This window comes from Alosa sapidissima, chromosome 14 (genome assembly GCF_018492685.1).
Source record: "Alosa sapidissima isolate fAloSap1 chromosome 14, fAloSap1.pri, whole genome shotgun sequence".
NCBI lineage: Eukaryota > Metazoa > Chordata > Actinopteri > Clupeiformes > Clupeidae > Alosa > Alosa sapidissima.
The window spans coordinates 26,937,125-26,962,969 of record NC_055970.1 but is presented as its reverse complement, the minus strand read 5'-3'; the positions used below and the strand labels follow the sequence as shown (position 1 = coordinate 26,962,969).

General features: G+C 41.9%; 2 protein-coding genes across 4 annotated transcripts in view; one reads left to right on the top strand and one right to left on the bottom strand.

The window, feature by feature from the left end:
• Positions 1-9: 9 nt before the first annotated feature.
• Positions 10-9,488, bottom strand: etfdh (electron transfer flavoprotein dehydrogenase). Its single transcript, XM_042061992.1, has 13 exons — positions 9,257-9,488; positions 8,060-8,215; positions 7,567-7,796; positions 7,036-7,117; positions 6,464-6,582; positions 6,270-6,347; positions 5,678-5,824; positions 5,311-5,451; positions 4,353-4,496; positions 3,778-3,946; positions 2,413-2,595; positions 1,335-1,556; positions 10-767 (listed from the first exon to the last, which is right to left on the bottom strand). Exons 1-13 carry the CDS (start codon positions 9,285-9,287, stop codon positions 604-606), a joined length of 1,866 nt encoding a protein of 621 aa, XP_041917926.1. The 5' UTR covers positions 9,288-9,488; the 3' UTR covers positions 10-603.
• Positions 9,489-15,007: 5,519 nt separating this feature from the next.
• The window catches only part of LOC121682035, an 11,042-nt gene continuing 204 nt past the window's right edge, over positions 15,008-25,845 (top strand). Inside the window, exons 1-9 of one of the 3 annotated variants that reach the window (XM_042062034.1) lie at positions 15,009-15,162; positions 15,377-15,425; positions 15,654-15,799; positions 15,924-16,055; positions 16,187-16,435; positions 16,603-16,908; positions 17,344-17,498; positions 22,113-22,190; positions 24,645-25,845. The exon at positions 24,645-25,845 is cut by the window's right edge and continues 204 nt beyond it. In XM_042062034.1, the coding sequence (XP_041917968.1) occupies positions 16,049-16,055; positions 16,187-16,435; positions 16,603-16,908; positions 17,344-17,498; positions 22,113-22,190; positions 24,645-24,839 (990 nt within the window). In that variant the 5' untranslated portion in view covers positions 15,009-15,162; positions 15,377-15,425; positions 15,654-15,799; positions 15,924-16,048 and the 3' untranslated portion in view covers positions 24,840-25,845. The other 2 variants (XM_042062036.1, XM_042062035.1) reach the window with 2 other exon arrangements.

The window sequence follows — 25,845 nt, the reverse complement described above, 5'->3', positions numbered from 1 at the left end:
CTCAACATGTTTGGTAGAAAATTGTATTTATTTTCTACCATAAACTGACAATCTTTGTCTATGTACAGAACAGAGTTCATCTGTCACAGAGCTGCAGTAATGCTAACAGGCTAACACTAGCAGCGGAATTTGACCCTTTTCCAACCCAATCTCAAGAGTAGACTGGAGATTACAGTTCACCTGTGTCTGTTAAAAAAAACAACCAACAAACAAAAAATACTTTCTTTGGGCCAGTCAGTCTCTGCAAAATCATACAAATACAACGTGTATAAATCTTTCCTCTTCTTGAAGCTGTGTGTTTCCACATAACTTTCATTAAATTATCACCTCCACATCAAAGCCACGTAAACTGACTCAATGCCCACAGACACGTCGGAACCCCTCGCTTCAAGTACATCTCTAGGCACATAGGGAAAAAGTTCAAAAAGCCTCATCATGACTCATAAAACCATAAGCCTTGACTCACTCTGTAAGCATACAGAGGGTGTGTATTCTGTGCATATATGTGTATTAAGGCCCCCTCAGATAATAAAAACTAGATGCCTCTTCGTATTCCTGCATAGAAGAAAAAAAAAACATGGAACAGAGACGAGAGAAGGCCAATCACATGCCGTTATAGGCCGGTCCGCCACCACCCTCTGGTACCACCCAGTTGATGTTTTGGCTGGGGTCCTTGATGTCGCAGGTCTTGCAGTGGACGCAGTTCTGGGCATTGATCTGGAGCCTCATGCCCTCGCCCGTCTCCAAGGGAACGTACTCGTACACACCTGTGTGTGGACAGTTAACTCACTATTTAACACACACACACACACACACACACACAGGAACCCCAACCCTAGGAAAGAGGCTTAGAGGAAGGAAGGAAAGAAAGGAACATGTAAAATGCCCTTCATTTCCCTTCATCCAAACTCATTACCACTTTAACAACAACACAGTATTCAGCGCAATCATATGAACATCACGTTTGGGACCTTAGCAACTCTTACAATGCCTTTGAAACATACCTGTGGTCAAAACAGCACACTGGGTCATTTTAATGTACTTGTCAGAGAGCTGAACCTTTATATTAGTATTTACACAGTAAAAAGCATCATACCTATTAATCTCACAAACTGAATAATGCAAATAATCTGAAGGTTTCTTAAATTAGATGTCTGGGTGGAAATTACAATTTTAATACGCTGTAAACCAAAAATAAATAATAGGTTTTGAGTTTGCTTGAGTTAAGTGTTGCTAACCAACCATCCATCCAGACTGCCTGTGCGCGTGTATGTGTTTGCATGCGTGCGTGCACATGTATGTATGTGTGTGTGTGTGTGTGTGTGTGTGTGTACCTGCTGGGCAGAACCTCTGCTCTGGTCCGTCGTAGATGGCAAGGTTTTGGGCCACAGGCACGCTGTCGTTCATGAGTGTGAGGTGAGGTGGCTGATCTCCCTCGTGATTGGTCCCGCTCAGCGCCACTGACGACAGCAGGTCAAAGCTGATCTTCCCATCCGGTTTGGGGTACTCAATGGGGGTGCACTGGTGAGCTGGCTTCAACTGCGCACTGTCGAGACCTGTGTGAGTGTGTGTGTGAGAGAGAGAAGAGAAAGAGTGTATAATGAATAAAGCACACATAGCTGGGAGTTTCATTTACAGTAAAGCACCCTTTACTAGTGGAGCCCTACACTCTCCGTGGTGAGTCTTAGATGTAATTTGTGAGGTCAGAAGGTGTTGTGAGATGTAATTTGTGAGGTCAGGTGTTGTGAAAGTGCCCAAACCCAAAGCCTAACTGCATGCGCTCAGTCTCCGGAATATTAACCTGCTAGGTCTGACACGTCATTTAATAAACAGGGTCCCCACAGATCAGCATTTAGATTTAGGCGGGGATCACAATGGCCAGCGGCAAGCTGAGGTTTCCTATTGTTCTCTACGGTTAGGCAGCGGACCGGTGGCAGCGCAACCAAAACGCTAGTGTTGAACTTGTTTCAACTTTCAAAGCACAACGCAAGAGTATTCATTTGTCAGTTTAGGCAAACTGTTTGTGTTACTTAGAAACGAGATAGAACCTATTATGGTCTGAGCGTTGTGTTACGCTTACCGCTGCCGCTTCGTTATTTCCAGTGTGATCCCCGCCTTAGTCTTAGCCTTGAAAATACTTATTCGTTTATAGTCATTGAATTCTTCATAGTTTTAGTCTAATTTAGTCAACAAAAAATAATTACATTTTAACAACTTTTTGTCATTATTTTTAGTCAAATATGATCTTCAAACCTAAAATTAGTTTTTGGTTCGGGACTGCAATTTGCACAAATTCGGTGAAGTGGCCCATTTATAAATATAAAAAGCAAATGTGAGTAAATGTGTACCAGTGTGTATCAGTGAGTGACGACTTCTCATTTCACCTGCAGGTTGCTTCAGCCCAGGTCTCACCTGCATGTTTAAGTGTCCAGGGCTCCTTCCCGCGGAAGACCCAGTAGAAGACTCCGGTGTACACTATCCCTCCATAGAGGCCAAAGTAGTTGTGGAAGGAGGGACGGATGTTCCTGACAGCCTGGAGCTCCTTCCAGACCCACGAGTTCTTCAGGCTTTCTGCATATTCAGGTACATGAACACCTATGAGGGGAAAAGGCAGATTTCAGAATAGAATCCAACATAACTTTTTTTTTTTTTTCATTCATTTCCTACCTGCAATGAATGATGATAAAAGCAGGATGTTTTTCAGCATCAAGTTTCTTTTTTTTCGACTCGTGTATAATAGTGGGTGGGGAGGGAGATAAGAACCTTCTACTGATGAGGGCGGCTGATGCCAACTCAAACACACAGCAGTTTAAAGGTCAACTACCAGACTGTGCCACAGCCCACAGACGAGAGTCCTCTTTGAGGACGAGTTGAGACGAGGTAACCTTCGTCCAGCTTCCAACCAGCTCCACAATGAAACTGCTGTAGTGTGTGACGGCTTGCTGAGGACACACATTTATAGCCTGTGTGTGTGATTAATTTGTCAGGCATCTATCGCAGCCTGCCTCTCATGCTTCATCCTGATCCACTCGTCAACATCAAGATGGTAGACATGCCGTGTACAGACACACACACACAGGTGGAGAAGGCCATGGGCAGCAAAAGAGCTGGAGAAGACCCAGGTGCTTTCTCTGCACTGGCGTGATGCTCATCTCTGCGCTGGTGTGATACTCATTCTGTCCGCTGTGTCCACTATGATTCAGTTCTATTTTTGTCAGGGGCGCTCAGTAAAATCCACTGCGTATTGAATGCTCAGTAAAATCCACTGCTTATTGAATGCTCAATCTCTCTGTTGTTCGCCACTCAACCTTCCTGCCATTCTGTGATGTTTGACCTTGTCGGACTGGTATTGGTGGTCCCAACTGGGCCTCTCTGGTTCTCAGTGCTGTTTGGTGTCAATGCTCATGCCAGGGACAGGGGGCGTTTTTGCTCATGCCAGGGACAGGGGGAGTTTTTGGTCTAAGGAATGTGCAACCATTTGGAAGTGTGGCGTGACTGTGAGAAAACAGATTTGAGGACCTCACACATAATATGTCAGAGTCACATATGTCACATTATATGGAATCTGATGAAGGTTTTGATTTCCCTCCAGTTTTTGTACAATAGAAATACAAAACATTTTGTCTGTCTATGGTTAAAGATGTTTTTCTAAAACACTCAAAAGAATCCAAATGACACTAGTATGTATATAGATCATATACAGATCACCTGTGAGTCAGACAGCTGTGTGTGAGTGTGAGTGTGTGTGTGTGTGTGTGTGTGGTGGAGTCTTCTCACCTGCAGTTTTGGATTCCAGGCTCTCGTCTGTGATCTTGGCAAAGATGGTCTCTGCTGCCAGCATGCCGCTCTTCATGGCAGTGTGTGTGCCTTTGATCTTGGGAACGTTCATGAAGCCAGGGCTGCAGCCAATCAGGAGCCCTCCAGGGAACGTCAGCTTAGGCAGGGACTGAAGGACGAGAGAGAAGAGCGAGAGAGAGAGAGAGGAGAGAGAAGTGAGGATAGGTAGGATGAATGAGAATTGGAGGGAGAGAGATAAAGACATCTACAGTTGCCAGTCCAAACAGAGACATTTAGTATGATTTTACTTGATATACGAATGCCACATAAACAATACGGTTCAAGGAGATATTACACTATTTACCTACAGGGTCATAAAATGGAAGCCTTTGTAACGATGCTAATTAGCAGGCTTAAAATGCAAAATCTTGTTTGGTAAACAAAATATCTGAAATCAGCTCTTCAAAATCATGGGGGAAAGCAAGTTTACAGACTTTTCGTCAAATTTGACCTCAGAACTTTTTCTAGAAAACATTCTGTTCCATAGATAGAATCAAAGCACCCCATACACACACCTGCATGCCTCCCTCGTTGAGGGCCCTGGCTCCGTAGGCGATGCGAGTTCCCCCCTCCAGTGTTGGAGCTACAGATGGATGGTGCTTCCACCGCTGAAACTCTCGGAAAGGGCTCAGGTAGGGGTTTGTGTAGTCCAGTCCTACCTACACACACACGCATGCACGCACACACACAGAAAAAAAGTGAATGTCTTTCTATAAGTAAATAATTTATCTGAGATAATTGATCTTGTGATAATTTGTGTATGTGATGGAGAAAACCTGAAATTTTCTCAAAAGTTAATGTCACCCCAACCTAATCAATCTTCCTTAGCACTGATGTCCCTCTTTGAAATGGCAAAAGGAAGGGTCTTTTGTGGGTATGAGAGTGTGCATAACAATAGATTAATACATCACCTGTGTGTGTGTGTGTGTGTGTGTGTGCGTGCAGGGTGCTGGTAGCGTAGTGAATAAGGAGCTGGACTAGCATGCAGGTGTGTGTGTTTGTGTGTGTGTGTGTGTGTGTGTGTGTGTGTAGGGTGCTGGTAGAGTAGTGATTAAGGAGCTGGACTGGCATGCAGGTGTGTGTGTGTGTAGGGTGCTGGTAGCGTAGTGGCTAAGGAGCTAGGCTAGCATGCAGTAGCCTGAAAAGCTGTGGGTTCAACAGCCTCCACCATTGTGCTCTTGAGCAAGACACTTAACCCCCGAGTTGCTCTGGGGAGAATGGCCCGTGTAATATAACTGACATATGAAAGTGCTAAATCGCTAAACGTTAATGTACACCAGGATGTCCTCATATAAGTTGTCTGCCACACTCTGACTAGGGTGCTACAAGACCTACAAGGGTATCCTTTTGTATAAAAGTAAGGTTCCCTGGATGCTCACCACAGAGCCTGGTAGGACTGAGGACTCTTTGAGGTGGTAGAGCAAGGAGCCTCTGTATTAATACAGTAAGTGTGTGTGTGTGTGAGATGCTCACCACAAACCCAAGTGCGACCAGCGGCTCTCCCTCGTTGAGGTGGTACAGGAAGGAGCCCCCGTACGTGTTCCTGTTTAGTGGCCAGCCGACGGTGTGCTCCACACGCCCAGGACGCCATTTTTTCTCATCTATCGTCCACACCTGCAGCAGACCACACAACAACCTCTCAGATACAATTATGTTGTAATCGGAATTAAATCATGTGACATTTCAGTTTGGGCTTCAAGGGAGGGGTGACAACACACCTCTATAAAGGAAATGGGTGCTCTGGAGACAAGCATGTAATGCATACCATGGCTCATTTACTTCACTATTATCTGTTTCCATGAGTGCCTGAGGGGGAGTTAAAGGAGAAAGTGGTGGGCACCTCTTTGAGTCCAATGGCGTAGGTCTGTGGCTCGCAGTTTTCCCGCAGGTTGAAGTGTTTATACAGCTGCTTGGCGAGGTGTCCATGGCAACCCTCGCCGAAGATAGTGACCTTGGCATGCAGCTCCATGCCTCTCTCAAATATATCCTGAAGATCAGAGAAAACCGAGGGAAACAAGACGACAAGATGTAACTTTCAGACAGAAAAAAACAAGAGCTGTCAATGTAGGTTTTACATCTGAGATTGATGGAGGCAATTCAATCCGATTCTCTAGTTTCCGTACCCCTCTCAAGCAGGCACTTTCTGGGTGTTTGTGCCACATGTACCTGCATTACTCTATCAGACAACTCTATCAGACATTGGCATGTTATGATCCTGCATTACTCTATCAGACATTGGCATGTTATGGACCTGCATTACATTACTCTATCAGACATTGGCATGTTATGGGAGAGATCAGTCACACCTCTCATCACAGAGCAGCCAGGGAGCAAAACAATTGAATTTGTTTTAACTTTAAAAAAATAAAAAAAACATTTGCACACGCGCGCACACACACTAACTATATGAATCAGTCCTCTTGTATACGCACCTTTGGTGAACCGTCTTTCGCAATGCCCACATCATTTGTTGCTATTCCCTTCACACTTCCATCCTCATGAAACAAAACCTGCCATTAAAAATAGAACAAACAAAAACATGAATGCACCAACCAAACAAGACCATAATATAGCAAAAGACAGCGATATGCGATATGAGTGAACGTTCATGCCAGTGTCCTCTGACCTCAGAAGCGGCGTATCCAGGATACAGCTCCACCCCCAGCTCCTCTGCCTGTTCCCCCAGCCATCGCACAAAGTGCCCCAGACGCACAATGTAGTTGCCATGGTTATTCATGGGCAGGCCTGGGGACAGAAATAACCACTGTGAAAACTGAGATCTGTAAAGCGCTTTAAGTGCTCAGAGGAGTAGAAAAGTGCTATATAAATGCAGTTCATTTCATTTATTTGATAGAAGGAACAGGTTGTAAGTTCCAAGTAAAATCCAGTTCCCAGTAAAATCCTGTTAGTGCTGCAGTTGTGCACTGCAATGCTGTATGTTATTTCTGAAATGGGGAATCTTACTAATCTCAGTAAGCCAATCTCATTAACAAAGATTGTGTGTGTGAGTGAGTGTGTGTGTGTGTGTGTATGATATGATTGTGTGTGTGTGAGCATGTGTGAGAGTGAGTTTGAGTGTGAGTGTGTGTGTGAGCGTGTGTGTGTGAGCGTGTGTGTGTGAGCGTGTGTGTGTGTGAGCGTGTGTGTGTGTGTGCAAGCTCAGTGTTAAGGCAGTGTAGCATGCTCTAGTAGGCATACCTGGCAGAATGGGAACAGGTATTCTGTATTTCTCTGTTAAAATGGCAAACTTGTCTTCAGTCACTGGGGTGTTCAGAGGGGCCTAAAACACACACACGTGCACACACCCCATAAGTATGAATATACTGCTACATTTCAACATTTTACTGAGGGAAAGGAGAACATGAACCAAATGGCAGATATGCGAATGAATATTGATGATACTAATGGTGATCAAACATCTACCGCATTCACTAGTAGACAGACGAAGGCAATGTAGATCATAACTTGCTAAAGCTGATTGTTTGTGCTGCTTCAAAACTAGTTTAATCCCATACTGCAGCAGGAGTGTGCGTCTTCACTGAGAGGACTGAATAATATCTCGTCACCCTCTAATCAAAACACTGTTTGTTCAGAGTATCGCGGAGTGTGCCCTCACCGATGGGCATACAGATGTCTGAGTATGTTAAGTGTGCACTAGATGGATGTTGGATGTTTAAGTCTAAATTGGCTTGTGTGTGTGTGTGTGTGTGTGTGTGTGTGGGTTTTTACCCCTCGCTCCTTCCAGTCAGGCAAGAGCTCGGTGAGCGCGCTGGGTTCTAAACACGCTCCTGAGAGTGTGTGCGCCCCGATTTGTGAGGCCTTCTCCACCAGACACACACGCAGCTCCTTCTCCTGCTCATTGGCCAACTGCTTCAGTCTGATGGCGGCTGACAACCCCGCCGGGCCACCTCCCACGATCACCACGTCTGCCTCGTCTGCAAAGCGTTCCATGTCCACGCCTGCAAAGAGTCAGCCCAAGTTGGTGTAAGTTTTACAATACAACTCAGTAGCAATGATGACTCATGTCCCATAATCATGGCTGATAAAATGAAGGAGATTACACATGTGTGGATTTGAGGAGTGCCTTTGAGAGAGGTTGAGAGAGAGTGAGAGGTTACATATTGATAGGAGGGGTCATGTATCAATGGCATGTGTGCCTGGTCTTTACATGTGGGCAGTCACATAAGGAGAGTGGGTTTTAGCCGGTATAGACAGCACCTACCTTCCCATCGCGGGTCCTTCTCCCGCGGGTAAACTGTGTAGTGTGAGGTGATTTTGGGAGTAGACAGGTCCGAGCTGCACCATCGCGCTGTGTACACTTGCGATAACACATGTTCACGACTCTGAAGGGTTTTCAAAGCCCGGACACACCGTCGGGCTGAAACAAAACAAGCGGATTCCAGATTAGACTGGCAGTAGGAAGAAGGGCGATTTGGGCTATTTGCCATGGCAATATGGCACAACTCAAATTCTTACGTTATTAAACATGCACTGTAGATTCTGTTGACAGTATGATTTAATGTTAATGACCTAAGGCATAACGTTAAGTTCAACAAGTACCCTGGAACAACTTTTGATAACCTGGGCTAGCAATTGCTATTGGGTAACGTTATGTTCAACAGCATGAAGCAAGCGACAAAATAACGTTACGCGTTAATGTTAACTTGAGCAATTATTTTGACAGTGACTTTAACAATTCATTAACGTTTCACATGGATACACTGCCTGCTTAAAAGACCTTAGGGTTTTGTTAACTTGACCTACTGAAGCTCCTTGTACATGATCTAGAAGGACATAACTTACTGTTACACTAACCCTTCACAGACACTGCCGAATATTATGAATGGACTGCAGAAGGCTAGCTGCTAACTTACGTTAGCCAGAGCTCGAGGTTACTGAATCGGTCAACTCGTGTTTTTAGTCCAGACAGTTTGTCATAAAAGTACATCAACACTCTGCTGCTACCTTGAGGTTACTAATCTAAATGTTTTATTTCCTAGATTCTGTAACTTAGCCTGAAAGGTCGTTGGCAGCATTTCAGTAATGATGACTGTTTGACAATTCGACCACATTGTTGCAATACCTGCTAATTTCGAATGAATGACCTATATTTCCCAGTGAACTTTACCCTACTTTCGCAGCTAGCTGGTGGGCTAAGCTAAGTGAATGTTATGGTAAAATCCGCAACATGCTAACGTTAGTTCGCTAACTAAAGGTTAGCTACCCTTTAAAAGAAACTTCCATGTACTTCAGTGGCGAAACACATGAATTGAGCGTGAATTAACAGATAATTGTTCATACACGTCAACGGACTGACATTTTGTTAATGTACCTCAGAAGTCGAACGCAAACACCTCACTTATGACTAACGTTAGCTTGCTAACCAGCGAGATGTTAAATCGCTAAAGGCTGTCATTACCTTGAAGTGAATACCGGCTGGCTGGAAACATCGAGTGAATAGTCCTCTAGCTAACAGATAACTATCCTCTCTTTTAGTCTTATGATATGTACACAGTTCAGTGCCCAGTCTGCAGACTGTTTGGAAGGTGCCCAGAACAACAAATTTCCCCCGTGGAACCCTTACAAAATTCGTCTCATAACCATATCAGTTGAAAGGGTAAAGCGCTTGCGTTGCAAACTGCGCAGGGGTGTGTTATGGTTTTGTAACATGAGTGGACGTAACCAGACATGCGCAAAACTGTAAATCTGTATAACATAAAATAGACTATAATCCATTCTGCTGGATATCCTGATTTGTTACTGATTTGGACTTCAGTTCGAGTTACTAAACAACTAGCCAAATAAGCAAACAACAACAACAGCCATTTGATTTATCACCATGAATAGCCTAATATATTTTTGAATCCTTCAACGCTTATCATGCCTTTGGAAACCACCATGTTAACCTATGTTAACATAAGCCTATACAGTATTTGTCTGGAGTGTCTGGTGGACCTTAAGCAGCAGTCTGGCATGCTGATGGTTGTAGGCTACTTTGTGGATGTGCACAATTGGTTCAGAAACTGTTTGAAGTGGTACAGTAGGCTACTCTCAACATTTTTATCTCGGTCAATTGTATATTGGGGCCGCATTTAAGGGGTGTCCGGCAGGCCCTTTGCAGCAAGTAATTTGTCTGGCATGGTGATTTTGGGGTTCGATGGGATGTGCTTTTTCATTTCAAGGTGGTTTCATGTGGTACCTCCTTCGTTTGATCTCGGCCATATCTGAGGAGCCCTTTTTTGGTGTCTGCCGGGCCCTTCGCGGATAATTTGTCTGGCAGGGGCCATTCAGTACTCTGTGTGACCTGCCTGTTCATATCAGATTGGTTTGAGATGGTACTTTTGAATGTTTGATCGAACACATTTTTTCAGCTCTCTATGAGGCCCCCAGGGGCCAAACGTGCTCCGGCAGACATCATGAGCATATGAGAGGTCATCCCCTGGATGCCCCTGTGCTCAAATGTTGGCACTCTTTTCGTTTGATCAAAAGGCTCTGGGCTGCCGGACTATTGACAAATGATGCCGGATGGAGCGACGTAGTCGCCAGCGTAGGCTACCCGTGATACAAGACAGACAACAAACAAATTAAGACATAAGACATACAGCGGGGAAAATAAGTATTGAACACGTCAACATTTTTTTCAGTAAGTATACTTCCAGTGAGGCTATTCCCATGAAATTTTCTACAGACATTAGTATTAATTAAGGTAATCCACACATATTAAAAAATCCAAACATTAATGTCCCTAAGTAGAGTTATGAGTAAAAAAGTGGAATGGCACAGGGAAAAAGTATTGAACACGCTAAGAAAAAGCAGTACACAAAGGCAAGGAATGGCAAGGAACGAGCTGGAATCTATACATAGTTAGAGAGTATCCCTCCTATCTGTGCAAATGAATATAAGCTGGGTTAGTACATATTGATGAGCTATAAAAAGGTTTTTCGTTACCAAGTTGTCACACAAGAAACTTTTCATGATGGGTAAAAGTAAAGAGCTCTTTCAAGACCTTTGCAACATTATTGTTGCAAAACATATCAATGGAACTGGTTACAGATGCATTTCAAAACTTCAAAATCATCCAGTAAGCAGTATTGGAGCCATTATCTGCAAGTGGAAGGAACATCACTGCATCATCAATCGGCCATGTACAGGATCTCCTCACAAGATTTCTGACCAGGAAGTCAGAAGGATAGTCAGAAGTGTAGCCTAAGAGCCAAGGACCACTTGGAGAAAGCTCCAGAAAGACTTGGAGGCAGCAGGTTCAATTGTTACAGAGAAAATCATAGGTAATGCACTTCACCGCCATGGCCTCTATGCACGCTCACCCCGCATGACTCTATCACTGAAGAAAAACATGTCGAAGCTCATTGAAAGTTTGCTACACAACATTTGGACAAGCCTATGAAATACTAAGAATGTATTCTGGTCAGGTGAGAGCAAAATGTAACTCTTTGGATGTCATGCTACACACCATATTTGGAGGAGAAATGGCATCACTGTTAAACTACCATACCAGTGAAGTTTGGAGGTGGAGGCATCACGGTGTGGGGCTGTTTTTCATCTCATGGTACTGTCAGACTTCATACAGTTGAAGGAATGATGAATGGAGCCATTTTTTATGGGAGAATCTTGCCATCCACCAGGACAATGAGGATGAGACATGGCTAGACCTTCCAGCAGGACAGTGATCTAACGCATTCAGCAAAGGAAACTCTCAATTGGTTTCAGAGAAAGGAAATCAAGGCCCTGACTTAAATCCAATTGAACAGTTTTGGAAGTTACCTAAAGATCAGGATTTACAAGAGGGACCCCTGGAATCTTCAATATTAAAAGACTATCTATTTAAAAGAATGGGCCAAAATCACACCTGAATACTTCGACTGATTAGTTTCATCATAGAGGAAATGCCTTGAAGCTCTCATTACAAATAAAGGGTTTTCCACAAAGTATTTAAGAAATTTCAATACTTTTTTCCTGTGGCATTCCACTTTTTTACTCATAACTCTACTTATGGACATTAATGTTTGGATTTATTTATATGTGTGGATTACCTAAGTTAATACTAATGTCTGGTGAAAATTTCATGCAAATAGCCTCACTGGAAGTATACTTACTGAAAAAAATGTTGACGTGTTCAATACTTATTTTCCCCGCTGTGTACAAGACTGACAACAAACAAATTAACAAATAATAACAAGTAAAAAATAAAATAATAGGCTAATAATAAAAAAATCAAGACATAGATAAACAAATAGGCTTAGCAACACGTGTTAAATGAAATAAAACAATTAGTTGTAGACTATTCTTATTCATCCTTCTCATCAGGCCTACATTCCCACCATTCCAAGTATTGTAAGAGCTTAAGTTTTCATCTTGGTGATGTGGAACTTCACCCACCTCAGGGATTTTTGGAATCTGACCCATCTGACCCTAGGCAGATGGGTCAGGCCCTTGAGTCGTGGATCTGCTCGAGGTTTCTTCCTATATGTATCTCCAATTCTAGTGAGTTTTTCATCACCCCTGTTACCCATGGGCCTTCTTTTCTTTTCTGTTCTTGTCTTTTCTTTTCTCTGATTGTCTAACAGTCTGTAAAGCGCCATGAGATATGTGTAATGTTTTGGCGCTCTATAAGTACAATTGAAATTTAAATTTAAATCTCACTAAATGCAATGCATATCTCTTTTCAGCCTGTAGGGTTTATAGTTACGTCATACGCGTACCCCATCAAGTTGGCTGTTATTGATGGAACCTCCCCACTACCATGGTAAAGTTGGTTTTATATTGGACGTTGGATATTCGACACATTCGAAAAATCTATTTAGCACTGACTACGATGGTTGAGTTTGTGTCAAACCAACTTTAATGTGTTTAAAAAAGGTCTGCCTATATTACACAAAGCTTCTTTTGTCCAAAAACCCATGTTTTGATTTTATGAATTATTTATGCTGATAAAAGATTTCAATCTATTATGCGGCTTCACCTTTTGACTTACCCATACTAAAACATATCTCCTGAACTCGGCTTACTGCCCTTTCTAGGACACAAAGCTTCTTTTTTCCTAAAACCTGCTCTTTGATTTTATACAATTTTTAATGTTAAATGTTTCAAATCTATTATGCGGCTTGCCTTTTTGACCTACCCATGTCAAAACACATCTGGTGAACTTGGATTACTGCTCTATATAGTACACAAAGCTTATTTTTCCCCAAAACCCATTCTTTGATTTTATAAATATTTTTTAATGTAAAAAAAATGCTTTAAATGCTTTAAATCTATAATGCGGCTTGACCTTTTGACCTACCCATGTCAAAACACATCTGTTGCACTCAGCTAACTGCCCTACATAGTACACAAAGCTTATTTTTCCCAAAATACTATTCTTTGGTTTTTATAAATATTTTTAATGTAAAAAAAAATGCTTTAAATGCTTTAAATCTATTATGCGGCGTGACCTTTTCACCTACCCATGTCAAAACACATCTGTTGCACTCAGCTAACTGCCCTTCATAGTGCACAAAGCTTCTTTTTTCTAAAAACCTCACTCTTTGATTTTATATTAATATTTTACTATTCAAAAATGCTATAAATCTATTATGCGGCATGACCTTTTGACCTACCCAAGTCAAAACGCATCTATTGCACTCAGGTACCTGCCCTACATAGTACACAAAGCTTATTTTTTTCAAAAACTCCCTCTTTGATTTTATATACATTTTTTTACAGTAAAAAATCAAAGAGGGAGTTTTTAAAAAAAAATAAGCTTTGTGTAATATGTAGGGCAGTTACCTGAGTGCAATAGATGTGTTTTGACATGGGTAGGTCAAAAGGTCAAGCCGCATAATAGATTTATAGCATTTTTGAATAGTAAAATATTAATATAAAATCAAAGAGTGAGTTTTTGGAAGAAAGAAGCTTTGTGTACTATGAAGGGAAGTTAGCTGAGTACAACAGATGTGTTTTGACATGGGTAGGTCAAAAGGTCAAGACGCATAATAGATTTATAGCATTTTTAATAGTAAAATATTAATATAAAATCAAAGAGGGAGTTTTTGGAAAAAAGAAGCTTTGTGTACTATGAAGGGCAGTTAGCTGAGTGCAGCAGATGTTTTTTGACATGAGTAGGTCGAAAGGGGAAGTCGCATAATAGATTTATAGCATTTTTAAAAGTAAAAAATTAATGTAAAATCAAAGAGTGAGTTTTTGGAAAAAAGATGCTTTGTGCACTATAAAGCGCAGTTACCTGAGTGCAGCAGATGTGTTTTGAGATGGGTGGGTCAAAAGGGGAAGGCACATAATAAATGTATAGCATTTTTTACAGTAAAAAAATTATATAAAATCAAAGAGGGAGTTTTTGGAAAAAAGAAGCTTTGTGTATTATGAAGGGCAGTTAGCTGAGTGTAACAGATGTGTTTTAACATGGGTGGGTTGAAAGTGGAAGTCGCATAATAGATTTATAGCATTTTTGAATAGTAAAAAATGTATATAAAATCAAAGCATGAGTTTTTGAAAAAAATAAGCTTTGTGTACTATGTAGGGCAGGTACCTGAGTGCAATAGATGCGTTTTGACTCGGGTAGGTCAAAAGGTCATGCCGCATAATAGATTTATAGCATTTTTGAATAGTAAAATATTAATATAAAATCAAAGAGTGAGTTTTTAGAAAAAAGAAGCTTTGTGCACTATGAAGGGCAGTTAGCTGAGTGCAACAGATGTGTTTTGACATGGGTAGGTGAAAAGGTCAAGCCGCATAATAGATTTAAAGCATTTAAAGCATTTTTTTTTACATTAAAAATATTTATACAAACCAAAGAATGGTATTTTGGGAAAAAAAAGCTTTGTGTACCAAATAATGCAGTAATTCGAGTTCACCAGATGAGTTTTGACATGGGTAGGTCAAAAGGGCAAGCCGCATAATAGATTTAAAACATTTAACATTAAAAATTTTATAAAATCAAAGAGTAGGTTTTAGTGAAAAAGGAGCTTTGTGTACTAGAAAGGGCAGTAAGCCGAGTTCAGGAGATGTGTTTTAGTATGGTTAAGTCAAAAGGTGAAGCCGCATAATAGATTGAAATCTTTATCAGCATAAAAAATTAATAAAATCAAAACATGGGTTTTTGGACAAAAGAAGCTTTGTGTAATATAGGCAGGCCTTGTTTAAACACATTAAAGTTGGTTTGACACAAACTCGACCCTCATAGTCAGTGCTAAATAGATTTTTCGAATGTGTCGAATATCCAACGTCCAATATAAAACCAACTTTACCATGGTAACCTCCCCCGAAGTAAACAAAGTTAGAAAAGTCTTTAGGACTTCAAAACAATTGCAGGTAAGGTCATGATTGCATAATGTTTGTGGTAAAAGTAATCGAGAGTGCTTACATGTAGCCTAACCTTTATGATAATAACGTGGAAAACAAAATTAGCCTACGTTATGACTTTGTCCTCTGAAGACATGGAGGGGAGACTTTGTTACGCATACTGTACAATCGTGGTTGCGTAAGTTAAACGCATTATTTTCAATTATCTTTTTGGTGTATTTAGGTAATGTTCTGGTTGCTTCTGCTGATCATCGGAGCTCTTCCCACTTCGGGTGAGTAGAAGACTAGCAGCCTAGCTACTCTGTGGTGTTGAGCAGGCTATTTTGATGTCACGCAATGAGATAAGATACTGTGATGGAAATAAGCTATTCCATCCCAGTATCTGGCGTGACATCAACATAGTCTTTTGAACCAGTTTTACACAGATCCCCATCCTTTTGCAAAGGAGATCTTTGTTTAAGTTGTGTATTTATCTCGTTTTCTCATTCTCTCATTCACAGATGGGTTGAAGGTGTTTGAATTCTGCTGTGGGAAGAAGTTGTACATTCCAGCCCCCGTCATGTCCCGTGTGCCTCTCCTCGCCTGCATATATTTCACTCCTATCAGCCCTGGGGCTAAAGCGCTGATGGTGATGAATAGGACTCAGGTGTGATAATGCTGTTTATATTGGGAGATGACTGTTTATATCTATCTTTCATTTGAAGCATTCAAGCTAACTTAACATTGTGTGTGTGCGCGCGGACGCGCGTGTTTCTGGAAACCTTTTCCAGTCTCTGGACCCACACTATCAGTACAAGGATGAAACAATCTTCATTTCAGAATTGGCAGAGACCAAGGGACTTTTTCATGGTCACGTCAAGATTCCACACAATTAACTGACTTTCTTAAACTTGTGATGAAAGGTGAAAACACCTTCCTACTTTAATATTGTGTTTTCACAAGAGAAGATTAAACATGGTTGAACACAGTAGAATCCCAAGACTGATGTTTCTCTTTTGTGTGTTGTCTCTTCTGTGTCCCTCGGCTCTCTCAGACTGCTCTGAGCATGTGAATGTGTACTACGGAGACAAGCTTGAGATCTTCCCGCCGAGACGAGCCGCTATGCTGGAGTTCTCTCCCTCTCGGAGGCCTTCTGGCCAACGAGTGGTGTGGAGAAGAGGCCGAACCGGGCAGATCAACAACTGGTGGTCTGTAAACACCACCACCCCGGACCATGAGGGCAACTATACAGCATGCACTCACAGTGGGGTGGAGCTGCGGAAGACTCGGGTCTCTGTGATTGGTACACAAGCAGGGGGAATAAAAAATAATCCAGAAAAAAGAGGATATCATAAGAATAAAAAGAAGAGGGAGATATTACTGTAACATAATTATAATTAAGTATTATATGTACTGTGTTTATGTTTTTATCTTTTCTATTGTTTCATGAACCTCTTCATCTTCCATCAGCAAGGACTCTCCAGGCCATTGTAGAAGAAGAGGAGTCTTTGGTGTTTCCCTTGCCCATCCCTGCGTCCACAGCTCTCATCAGCTTCAGAGACCCGTCAGGCATGGAGCACGTGCTTTACCAGAATGGCAGAGAGCGCCTGGACGCATTCGACTTGTTTAAGGGTCGGTTCTCACTGCAGAACCAGCCCTCGGGTTCTAGAGTCCAGATTCATGACCTCAGACCAGGCGATGCAGGAACCTACGAGGTCCGAGACTTAAATGGCTTTCTGGTTATTAGTGCGGTGTTGGAGAGTACAGCGATTACAGGTAAGGCCCAGTCGATAGCACCTGAACAATTCCCAATGCTGCTACTTCTCCCACAGCTCTGTCCCATGTCAACCTATTCCAGCCAGTGAGGAGAAGACCTCTCCTCGCTTCCCAGATGTAGAAGATTACGAACATGGGATAGATTTAGCAGATGCCACGTACATCTCTGCACTATTGACAGCCACACATTCACAGTCTTCTCTTTTTTTTCTAATTCAAATGAATACTTGATTTTAAACAAAAATAAAACAAATGACAACATAATAAGCAAGTCTCCTAATATTGTACTCTGTACAGAAATTTAACAATCTCATCAATCATCAAATTGATGAGATTGTTAAATCTATTCGCATCAAATATGCGATATACTGAAAATGAATAACAATGTCATAATTATTTTTCTTGTAATTATTTTCTTTTTTTTTTCTTTTGTAGAAGGTCCTCCATCCTTCAAGTCTTTATATGTAACACTTGGCGTTATCCTCTCCTCCTGTCTGGTGTTATGCTGCTGTGTGTGCAAGTGCTGCTGTAGAAGGAGCCACTCCTCTAAAGCGCCCAGCACCCTCAACCACAGCCCAGGCCCGTACAATGTAGGTAAACTGCATGGATGCAATTGGTTCTCATTCATTACATTACATGTACATTTATTCATTACATTACATGTACATTTATTCATTTGGCAGACGCTTCTATCCAAAGCGACTTACATATGTCAATTATATTACACGGGTCATTGTCCCCGGAGCAATTTGGGGTACAATGCCTTGGTCAAGGGCACAATGGTGGAAACTGGGAACTGAACCCACAACTTGTCAGACTACCATATTTTCCGGAGTGTAAGTCACACTTTTTTTCATAGTTTGGCTGGTCCTGCGACTTATAGTCAGGTGCGACTTATATATCAAAATATATATAATTTAACATGTTTTTAAATGTTAGTATGAATTGACATGAACCCTATATGAAACATTACCGTCTACAGCCGCAAGAGAGCACTTTAGGCTTGTGGAATGAGATCGGGAGCTTGGTGAACTTGCAAAAGGTCAGACATTTTTTCGTACTTAAGCCCAAAAGTTAAAGGTACGGGGGTGTCACCACCGGGAAAATGTATTAAATATTGTTGTGTAAATGCACAAATTCTGCGCAGTCAGAGATTATGGCTTGCACTATGCCTAAAACACACATGCATACTGTAAATCCTCAAATTATGGCCAGGATTCTATTTATAGTCGGGCCTCAGATTCAGACAATTAAAGGCCGGCCCCCAAAATAGCCTAGGCTACAAGCCGGGCTAATAATTGCCTACATTGTTTCGATTTAACTAAATAGAAATAGAAATAGAAAGAAATAAAAGAGCTCTTTTTTAAATGGTTGGCTGGTTTAATACTGTTGCCTATGAAAAGTCGTTGTTCTACACTGGGGTCTCCAACATGTCACTCTCAAGCTATCAGTCGCTTGCCGCCCCCTTCTGAGCTTGCCAGAGGCTGAAGCAGTACTAGCCTACATTTAAACACAATTTTTGCTGCGAGGCATTCCAGCCTAAGAATTTAATAAAAAAGTAAATCATGCATAATTAAAAAAATAACTTAATTTAGGCTACCATAGACCTACGCAATAAGGTTTCCATTACAGCACAGCGCACGTTCAATGAATGAATGAAAGCGGATGCCTTGTCTCGCAATAAACAACGGATGGAAATCCAGACACTCTTAAAACTACATGAAACTTAATAGCGAACCATCAAATACCCCCCAGAATTCAGCGCCCATCAGTCCCAACATTTAGCAATATAATCAAACAGTCCAAAAGTAAATTACATCCCAAACCAAACCGAACATCTTCTGTTTTTGATAACCAACCGGTATGCCGCTCCAAACGAAATGCATGTCTCACAATAAAATGCACATAAGAAATAAAGGCCTGCCTCGAATACAAGCCTGCCCCAAATAAAGGCCTGTGCTTTGCACAGCCTAAGTAGGCCTAAATAAAAGACCCTGGCCATAATTTGAGAATGTAGGCAATGATAGTCTGTCTCCTAAACATTCTTCACCCGTTATCCAGATTTGCATGAAAACATTTGAAAAGAAAGCTTAGCCATAGGTTATTTGAAAATGATGACTTTCTCTTCAGTATTGTCCTAACAGTTAAAATGAGGCAGATATGAAGAGGCATTGCAACAATGTTTACAGAGATACACTGTAAGGTTGGCTGCGAAGATTAGCCTATGCAGACTGTTATGATTGACTGACACACACGCACACACATTATCGAAATCATACGCCGGACGCTTTAGGCCAGTGTTTCTCAGCCTTTTTTCCTTGAAAGCACCCTTGCCTGTGTCTAAGACAAGCCAGGGCCCCCTACCCAAACTCCTACCCGCATATATATATTCTGTGTGCTAGTTGAATAACTTGCCTTTCCAGATTAAATGTCCATACTGGTTAAGAAAGGCATATGTAAACAGTCTCTAAAGTAAGGGTAACTTCCTTATAGTGTCGTCGAAAGGTTGCACGTTCTTTTAAACACACATCTTTTTTTCTCTCTCGCTCTTTCGGAGTTAGCCTCCCGAGAATTTGCTCTGCTGCTGACGTGTGCCTCAACATCGCCCAAAATGCTTGATTGCATTGCATTCTCAACATTTCTAGCTGTACCACATCAGCATTTTTGTTCAGTGAATCAATTTGTAAATTGCTTTACAACTACCGTCGGGCCCTCATTATAGCCCGGCTCACCTCAGCTTGCAGCCATTTACTCCGCATGTTCTTTTAAAGGGGAACTTGGCAACTATTTCAACTTTAATAATATTAATCATATAGATGGTTAAATTACCTGTTCCGGTGAAAATGGTGACTTTCCCCGCTCCCCTTAGCGTCCCCAGGCGGAAAACCAACCTTGCAACATTGGGACTACCGTCCCGGTAAGAGAAGTGAGAAACAAGAAAGCTTTACCGTTACCTTTTTCCACAGTTTAAAATAGCATAATGCACAACTTCTCCAGCAGAGAGGGAAATATAGCCAATCCTAGCCTCCTGAGTATTTGGTCTGCTGCCGGCTTGTGCCTTGACATAGTCCAAAATGCTTGTCTGCATCGCATTCTCCGCATTTCTAGCTACATTTTCATGTACCACACAGGGCTCCAGACTAAGTTTTTGCACTGGTGCGCCTATTTTAGTTAGGTGCACCCAAATGTTCAACCACATCGCATTTAACACCGCAGCAGGTTCACTTTTTTTCCTTAATTACTGTCCTATATAGGTTGTCTTATGACTGTGATTTACAATTCTACAAGAAAAGTAACTTAATGAAGTGTTGGTGCTTTAAGTGCTTCACTGAGCTGAAATTTAAACTTAATACATCTCAAGATGAATTAAATAAAAATAACAGTGAGTAAATCAACAGTGCATGTCTTTTAAGGGCTTCAAACTGCACATCTCATGGCTCAATGTCTTACATACTATCCTTGATAGTCCATTATCTTTAGGCCTTGGCTAAACCTCGCCATGCTAGCATCTTCCATAGAAATGTATTTGAGCACAATTTAAAGAGATGTTCCTGGGGGATTTTTATGTGATTTTGCAATGATGATTGCAATAATCTTTTGACAGCCCCACAATGCAATTAACTTTTTTTAATTTTAGTATTTTTAAATTTTCAATAAGAACATCACTATGGTTAATGCAGTAACGAAATGGTAGGCCTATTATTATAGGCTATTGCAATGACTTGCCATGCTCGGTCTAAATGAGTCCATTCAATTCACCGTACACAATGACCACAGTTATACATGCAGGGAATATTCGGGCTTTAAATGTAGCAGCGATATTCGGTTTGCGCCAAATACTGGATTAAATTGATTGATGCCATCAGAATGAGTTTACACAACTCGCGCGCAAAACAAATATTGCTGTTAAAAAACCGGGTTACTCCCTGCATGTAACTGCGGTCAATGACACACTCCTTTTCGGCGATATCTGTATCTGTCGTTCGGGAAGGCCTTGTATGCATTGTTCGCAATTTTAAGACGTCTTTTCATCTGCAATGAGTCCTATACATTTGGCGCAAGTGGCATTCCTGAACGTCGGGTTTACGTTCAAACTATTTTTCTGGTGAATCATTATTTCGGACTGAACTTGGTGAAGGGAAGTTTCACTAGGCTTATCGTAGGCAGCGATAAACTTGATCATCATCTCGGGCTCGTCTGATCGGTTTGCTGCTGCCAGCCGCCGAAAGGCAGTGGGGAGAGGGGACATTTATCTCGGCCTATGTGACCACACTGTAATGCAACTACATCCACTCTGTTTATCTGACGGGTCTCTGACCTCTCTCTCTCTCTGCAGCACATGCATTTTCAAATTTACACACAGGCACTGGGCCATGGCCAATCAGAGGGGAGGTCCCGCCCTTCACTATCTGTGATTTGTTTAAACCACGATATTGGCCAAATATGTGTCTGTTATTGAACCAAAGGTAGAGTTTCAATGCAGACACTTTTTCCTCTCTTGAATAGCTGGTCACACCGGTGCGACCTCCGATTTTTTTTAGTCGCACTTTTGAAAAATTAGGTCGCATATGCTTTAGGTCGCAAGGTTCGCATATTGTTCAGTGAATCTTTTGTAAATTGCTTTACAATTACTGTAGGGCCCTTCTTGGCTGCCTTCGTTATCGCCCAGCTTGCCGCCATTCACTCCTTCATCTTCATTAAGATTCCCTGTAGAATTCTCAATCTTTTTGGCCTCTATGTGTCCACATAGTCTGTCTGTTCTTGGTCTTGGATTTTGTGAAATAAATTTCTAAATAAATGTGACTTACAGTCTGGTGCGACTTATATATGTTTTTTGACTGATGTGACTTATACTCCGGAGCGATTCCAGTTCCAGTGACTTGGGAGATAAAAGAGATAAAGCTGATACACATATAGAAGCAGACTTGTGCACTGATGCAGGTGCTCAACACCTTGTCTTCCTTATGTATATGACCATGATGGATGCTCACGCCACGGATGCACACGCCAATGATGTGTTAGGGCGTCCCATGGGAATATCATAGGATCATTCTGAGAGGGCATTGACTGAGTCACTGTTAGGCTAAATTACTGAGTTGCAACAAAATAATGTACCAATATTTGGGATAGTTATAGAAAATAACAGTGATGTCTTCTGAATGATTAAACAGTGGTTATCTTGTCTGAACTCTGCATTGTCATAGGCATCTGATGCTGGGAACTGGTATTGTCCACCCGTGCCAAGGAGTGCGCTAATCGATGACTTCGAACACATACCTACAGTAAGCTGATTTTTGGTTTCTGGATAGGGTAGCATGGCCAAAATGCTTGGTGGACAAGGCACGATAACAATCTTTTCATTTCAGTGTGATCTTTCAGCAAGTCCAGGCTTTTCATATGTGTGATGATGTCTGATTTAATGCAAAATGCACACACACACACACACACACACACGTCTGTAATAACTGTCTGTCATTGGCTGCATGCAAGGCCAGATTAAGTGCCAGACCAGTGGGACGGGTAAATGGACTGCCAGGGGGCCTCCAAGTCCTATAGGCCGAGCACAGTGCAATGCACAAGATGTTCAAAGGAAGTTGAACATCAGGGCCTTGAGTGTGCACAGCACAAGTTAACCAAAAGGCCTCTGGTGCTTCCAGCACAAGCTAATCATAGGGCCCCCAGGTCCCTTTAGTGCTAACCATAGCATAGGGCCCCTAGATCCCTTTAGTGCTAGCCATAGGGCCCGCAGATCTCTTTAGTGCTAACCATAGCATAGGGCCCCTAGATCCCTTTAGTGCTAGCCATAGGGCCCGCAGATCTCTTTAGTGCTAACCATAGCATAGGGCCCCTAGATCCCTTTAGTCCTAGCCATAGGGCCCGCAGATCCCTTTAGTGCTAACCATAGCATAGGGCCCCTAGATCCCTTTAGTCCTAGCCATAGGGCCCGCAGATCCCTTTAGTGCTAACCATAGCATAGGGCCCCTAGATCCCTTTAGTCCTAGCCATAGGGCCCGCAGATCCCTTTAGTGCTAACCATAGCACAGGGCCCCCAGGTACCTTTAGTGCTAACCATAGCATAGGGCCCCTAGATCCCTTTAGTGCTAGCCATAGCATAGGGCCCCTAGATCCCTTTAGTGCTAACCATAGCATAGGGCCCCCAGATCCCTTTAGTGCTAGCCATAGGGCCCGCAGATCCCTTTAGTGCTCTGGCGTTCACCACTCGGGGCCCCCCTGACCCCTCTGTCCTTACAATGTTAAGACCCCAAACCTCTCAGTGTTAAAATGCAAGCTGGCCAGCACTGCCCCTAGTGGCTGAGTGGTGGAGCACGTTGGATGGACTGTTTACATACAGGCGCTGGAGTGGAGATCTGAATGCGACAGTGGACGATTGCCATCTCTCAGTTCTCTGTTCGAGCAAGAAAACCTTGTCCTAGTCTCCTAAAAAAAAACTCTTGAACATATTTTGCAAAAGTTCGTTTGCCCTTTTCATCCCTCTCCTATGCTCAAAGTCCATCATGAAAAAAAACAAACCCTTTGATTGACCAAAAAGAGGAATCGATGAATTATCAGTGTGTAAAAAAAATGAAATGGCAGAATGTTAGAATGTGAACCTGTGATAATATAATTTGTTTGTTGTCTGGGGCGTCCTTGGGACTTGGGATAGACTTTAAAAGTACACAGAACTGCATTCAGCCTGAGACCTTGCTATTCTTTACTGATCATATCACTGCTGCTTTCCCCTATTCACAGATTAAGTCTCTCAGACACAGAGGGGATGGTGTTTATTTGGATTAAGTTGTGTAATTGAGGTCTTACCCTGCCTTTCATCACAGCTTTGGTGTAAATACAAGCACCGTATCAATCTGGGCACCAAATTATTCTTGCACAAATCTGTGTATGGTCAAAGCTGCTGTCATTACCCCTGAGGAAAAACAGTCTGATTGACAGACACTTTTATCCCAAATAGGGAGGCATAATATTGGATTTCTGAAGATATTAATATTGCAATATTTTCAAACTCATTTTGGCCGATTTCCAATCTTGATACCGATACAGACTTTTTTTGTCTTATTATTTCCTTTAAGGGTCTCTCCTAGAATTAGCCTAGTACTCTTATTGTGATGGCCTAGAATTAACCTATACTCCTATTGTGATGGCCTAGAATTAACCTACTGTAGTACTCCTATTGTGATGGCCTAGTACTCTTATTGTTATGGCCTAGTATTCTTATTTTGATGGCTTAGAATTATCCTAGGTCTCTTATTGTGATGGCCTAGTACTCCTATTGTGATGGCATAGTACTCTTATTTTGATGGCCTAGTACTCTTATTGTGATGGCCTAGTTGTTGCAGATACAGGCATAAAACATTTCCTTTCATACGCTAAATGTATACCTTCAGAAATCTAGACATTCATTTGCGATGAAGTAGGAAATCATTTCAACTTGGTGTAAATATAAATATATGACATTTCTAAAATAAAAATGGGTTTCATCTTCTTTGAACATATTTGTATTATGCTTCCTCTTAAACTCAAATAGATTTTACAGATTAGAGTTTTGCCAATTTATCTGCCAGGACTATTGGCAGAAACTTGCATCTGCTAATGCCAATGTTGATATCATGCTTCCTTCATCCAAATGATGTGAACAACCGTCACTGTAACAGATTCAGGTGATGAACTGGAGAGCTGCCAAAATAGGAAAACAAACCTGACCTTTGAACTCTTTCCCACAGGCTCCTGATACACAAGTGCAGGCCACTTCACAGTGCCCTTTCACCTCCAACCTTTCACCCCAGTCGGATGCGGGACCTTGCTTCCAGCCCAAGAGGAGGCTGGGAGACTCGCTCGATTTCCTGTCCACAAATCCCTTGAGCACGGACATGCTCCTTGCCACCACCTACACCTCCGAAAAGCTCAATTTCCTCTAGAATAAGGCCAGCGACTCCAGATGATACAGGCTGCACTGCCACCAACACTCAGAGAATGACCAGGACCACGGCTGAGTACATCCTGCATGGCCAGGACCATGGCTCAGTACACCCTGCATCTGCCTTTGCTGTGTATCAGCCATAGGGACCAAATGTAGTTTTGCATTTGCAGCAAAGATACATTTATATACCATACACACATGTTCACAATCCCAAAAGATGAATTGTTGCTTGTTCAGTTAACTTTTTGTCATTTATTAGGCCGACAACAGATGTATGTACTGTATTTTAAGGGGCGTTTGATAAGATTTCTTGTGTTCCACACACAGTGGAGGAGACAGATAAGGACACAACTTCAGGTGGTTTGTGCAGTATGTACTGTAGGCTATTTGACAGATATTTCTCATTTTATGAACTGTGTTAAGTTTACACTAATACACGCATTAGGGCGACTGTTGAAAGAAGACACAGCCTTAAAAGCTTGTGTAAACCTATGTAATAACCTTTGTGTTGATATCACTCCAGAGGCAGTGTTTTTCCACAAAGAACGTTATTTCACACTAATCACACTTTGAGGTTGTCTTATTAAAGGAGAAATCCGGCGATTTTTCACATAAATCTCCGTTTCTTGAGGTCACCGAGTACTGTAGGTATACAGGAAAAAAAAACTGAAAACAATCAGTTTAACCCAGTTTCAGTTGCTACAGCCAACAGCTATAGCAGCCAGGCAATGATTACTTACTTACTTACGGTGCAAACAGGGGAAAAAAGTACAATATGTGGTATTACATAAAATGTGGTAGTTGACTACTTCTAATGTTAATAATTACACGTTGACCCCAGAGCATCCCAGAGCTGCTTTAGGGGTTGCTGTAAGTAGTGGATCCCACCACGAGTGCAGAAGTGCTTCTGTTTGATTTCACTGCATGCCAGTCCTTGGTAGATGGTGGCACAAACTGTAATACACCAACCTTACTATAAGTTTGCACTAGTTTGTATTGTGTGG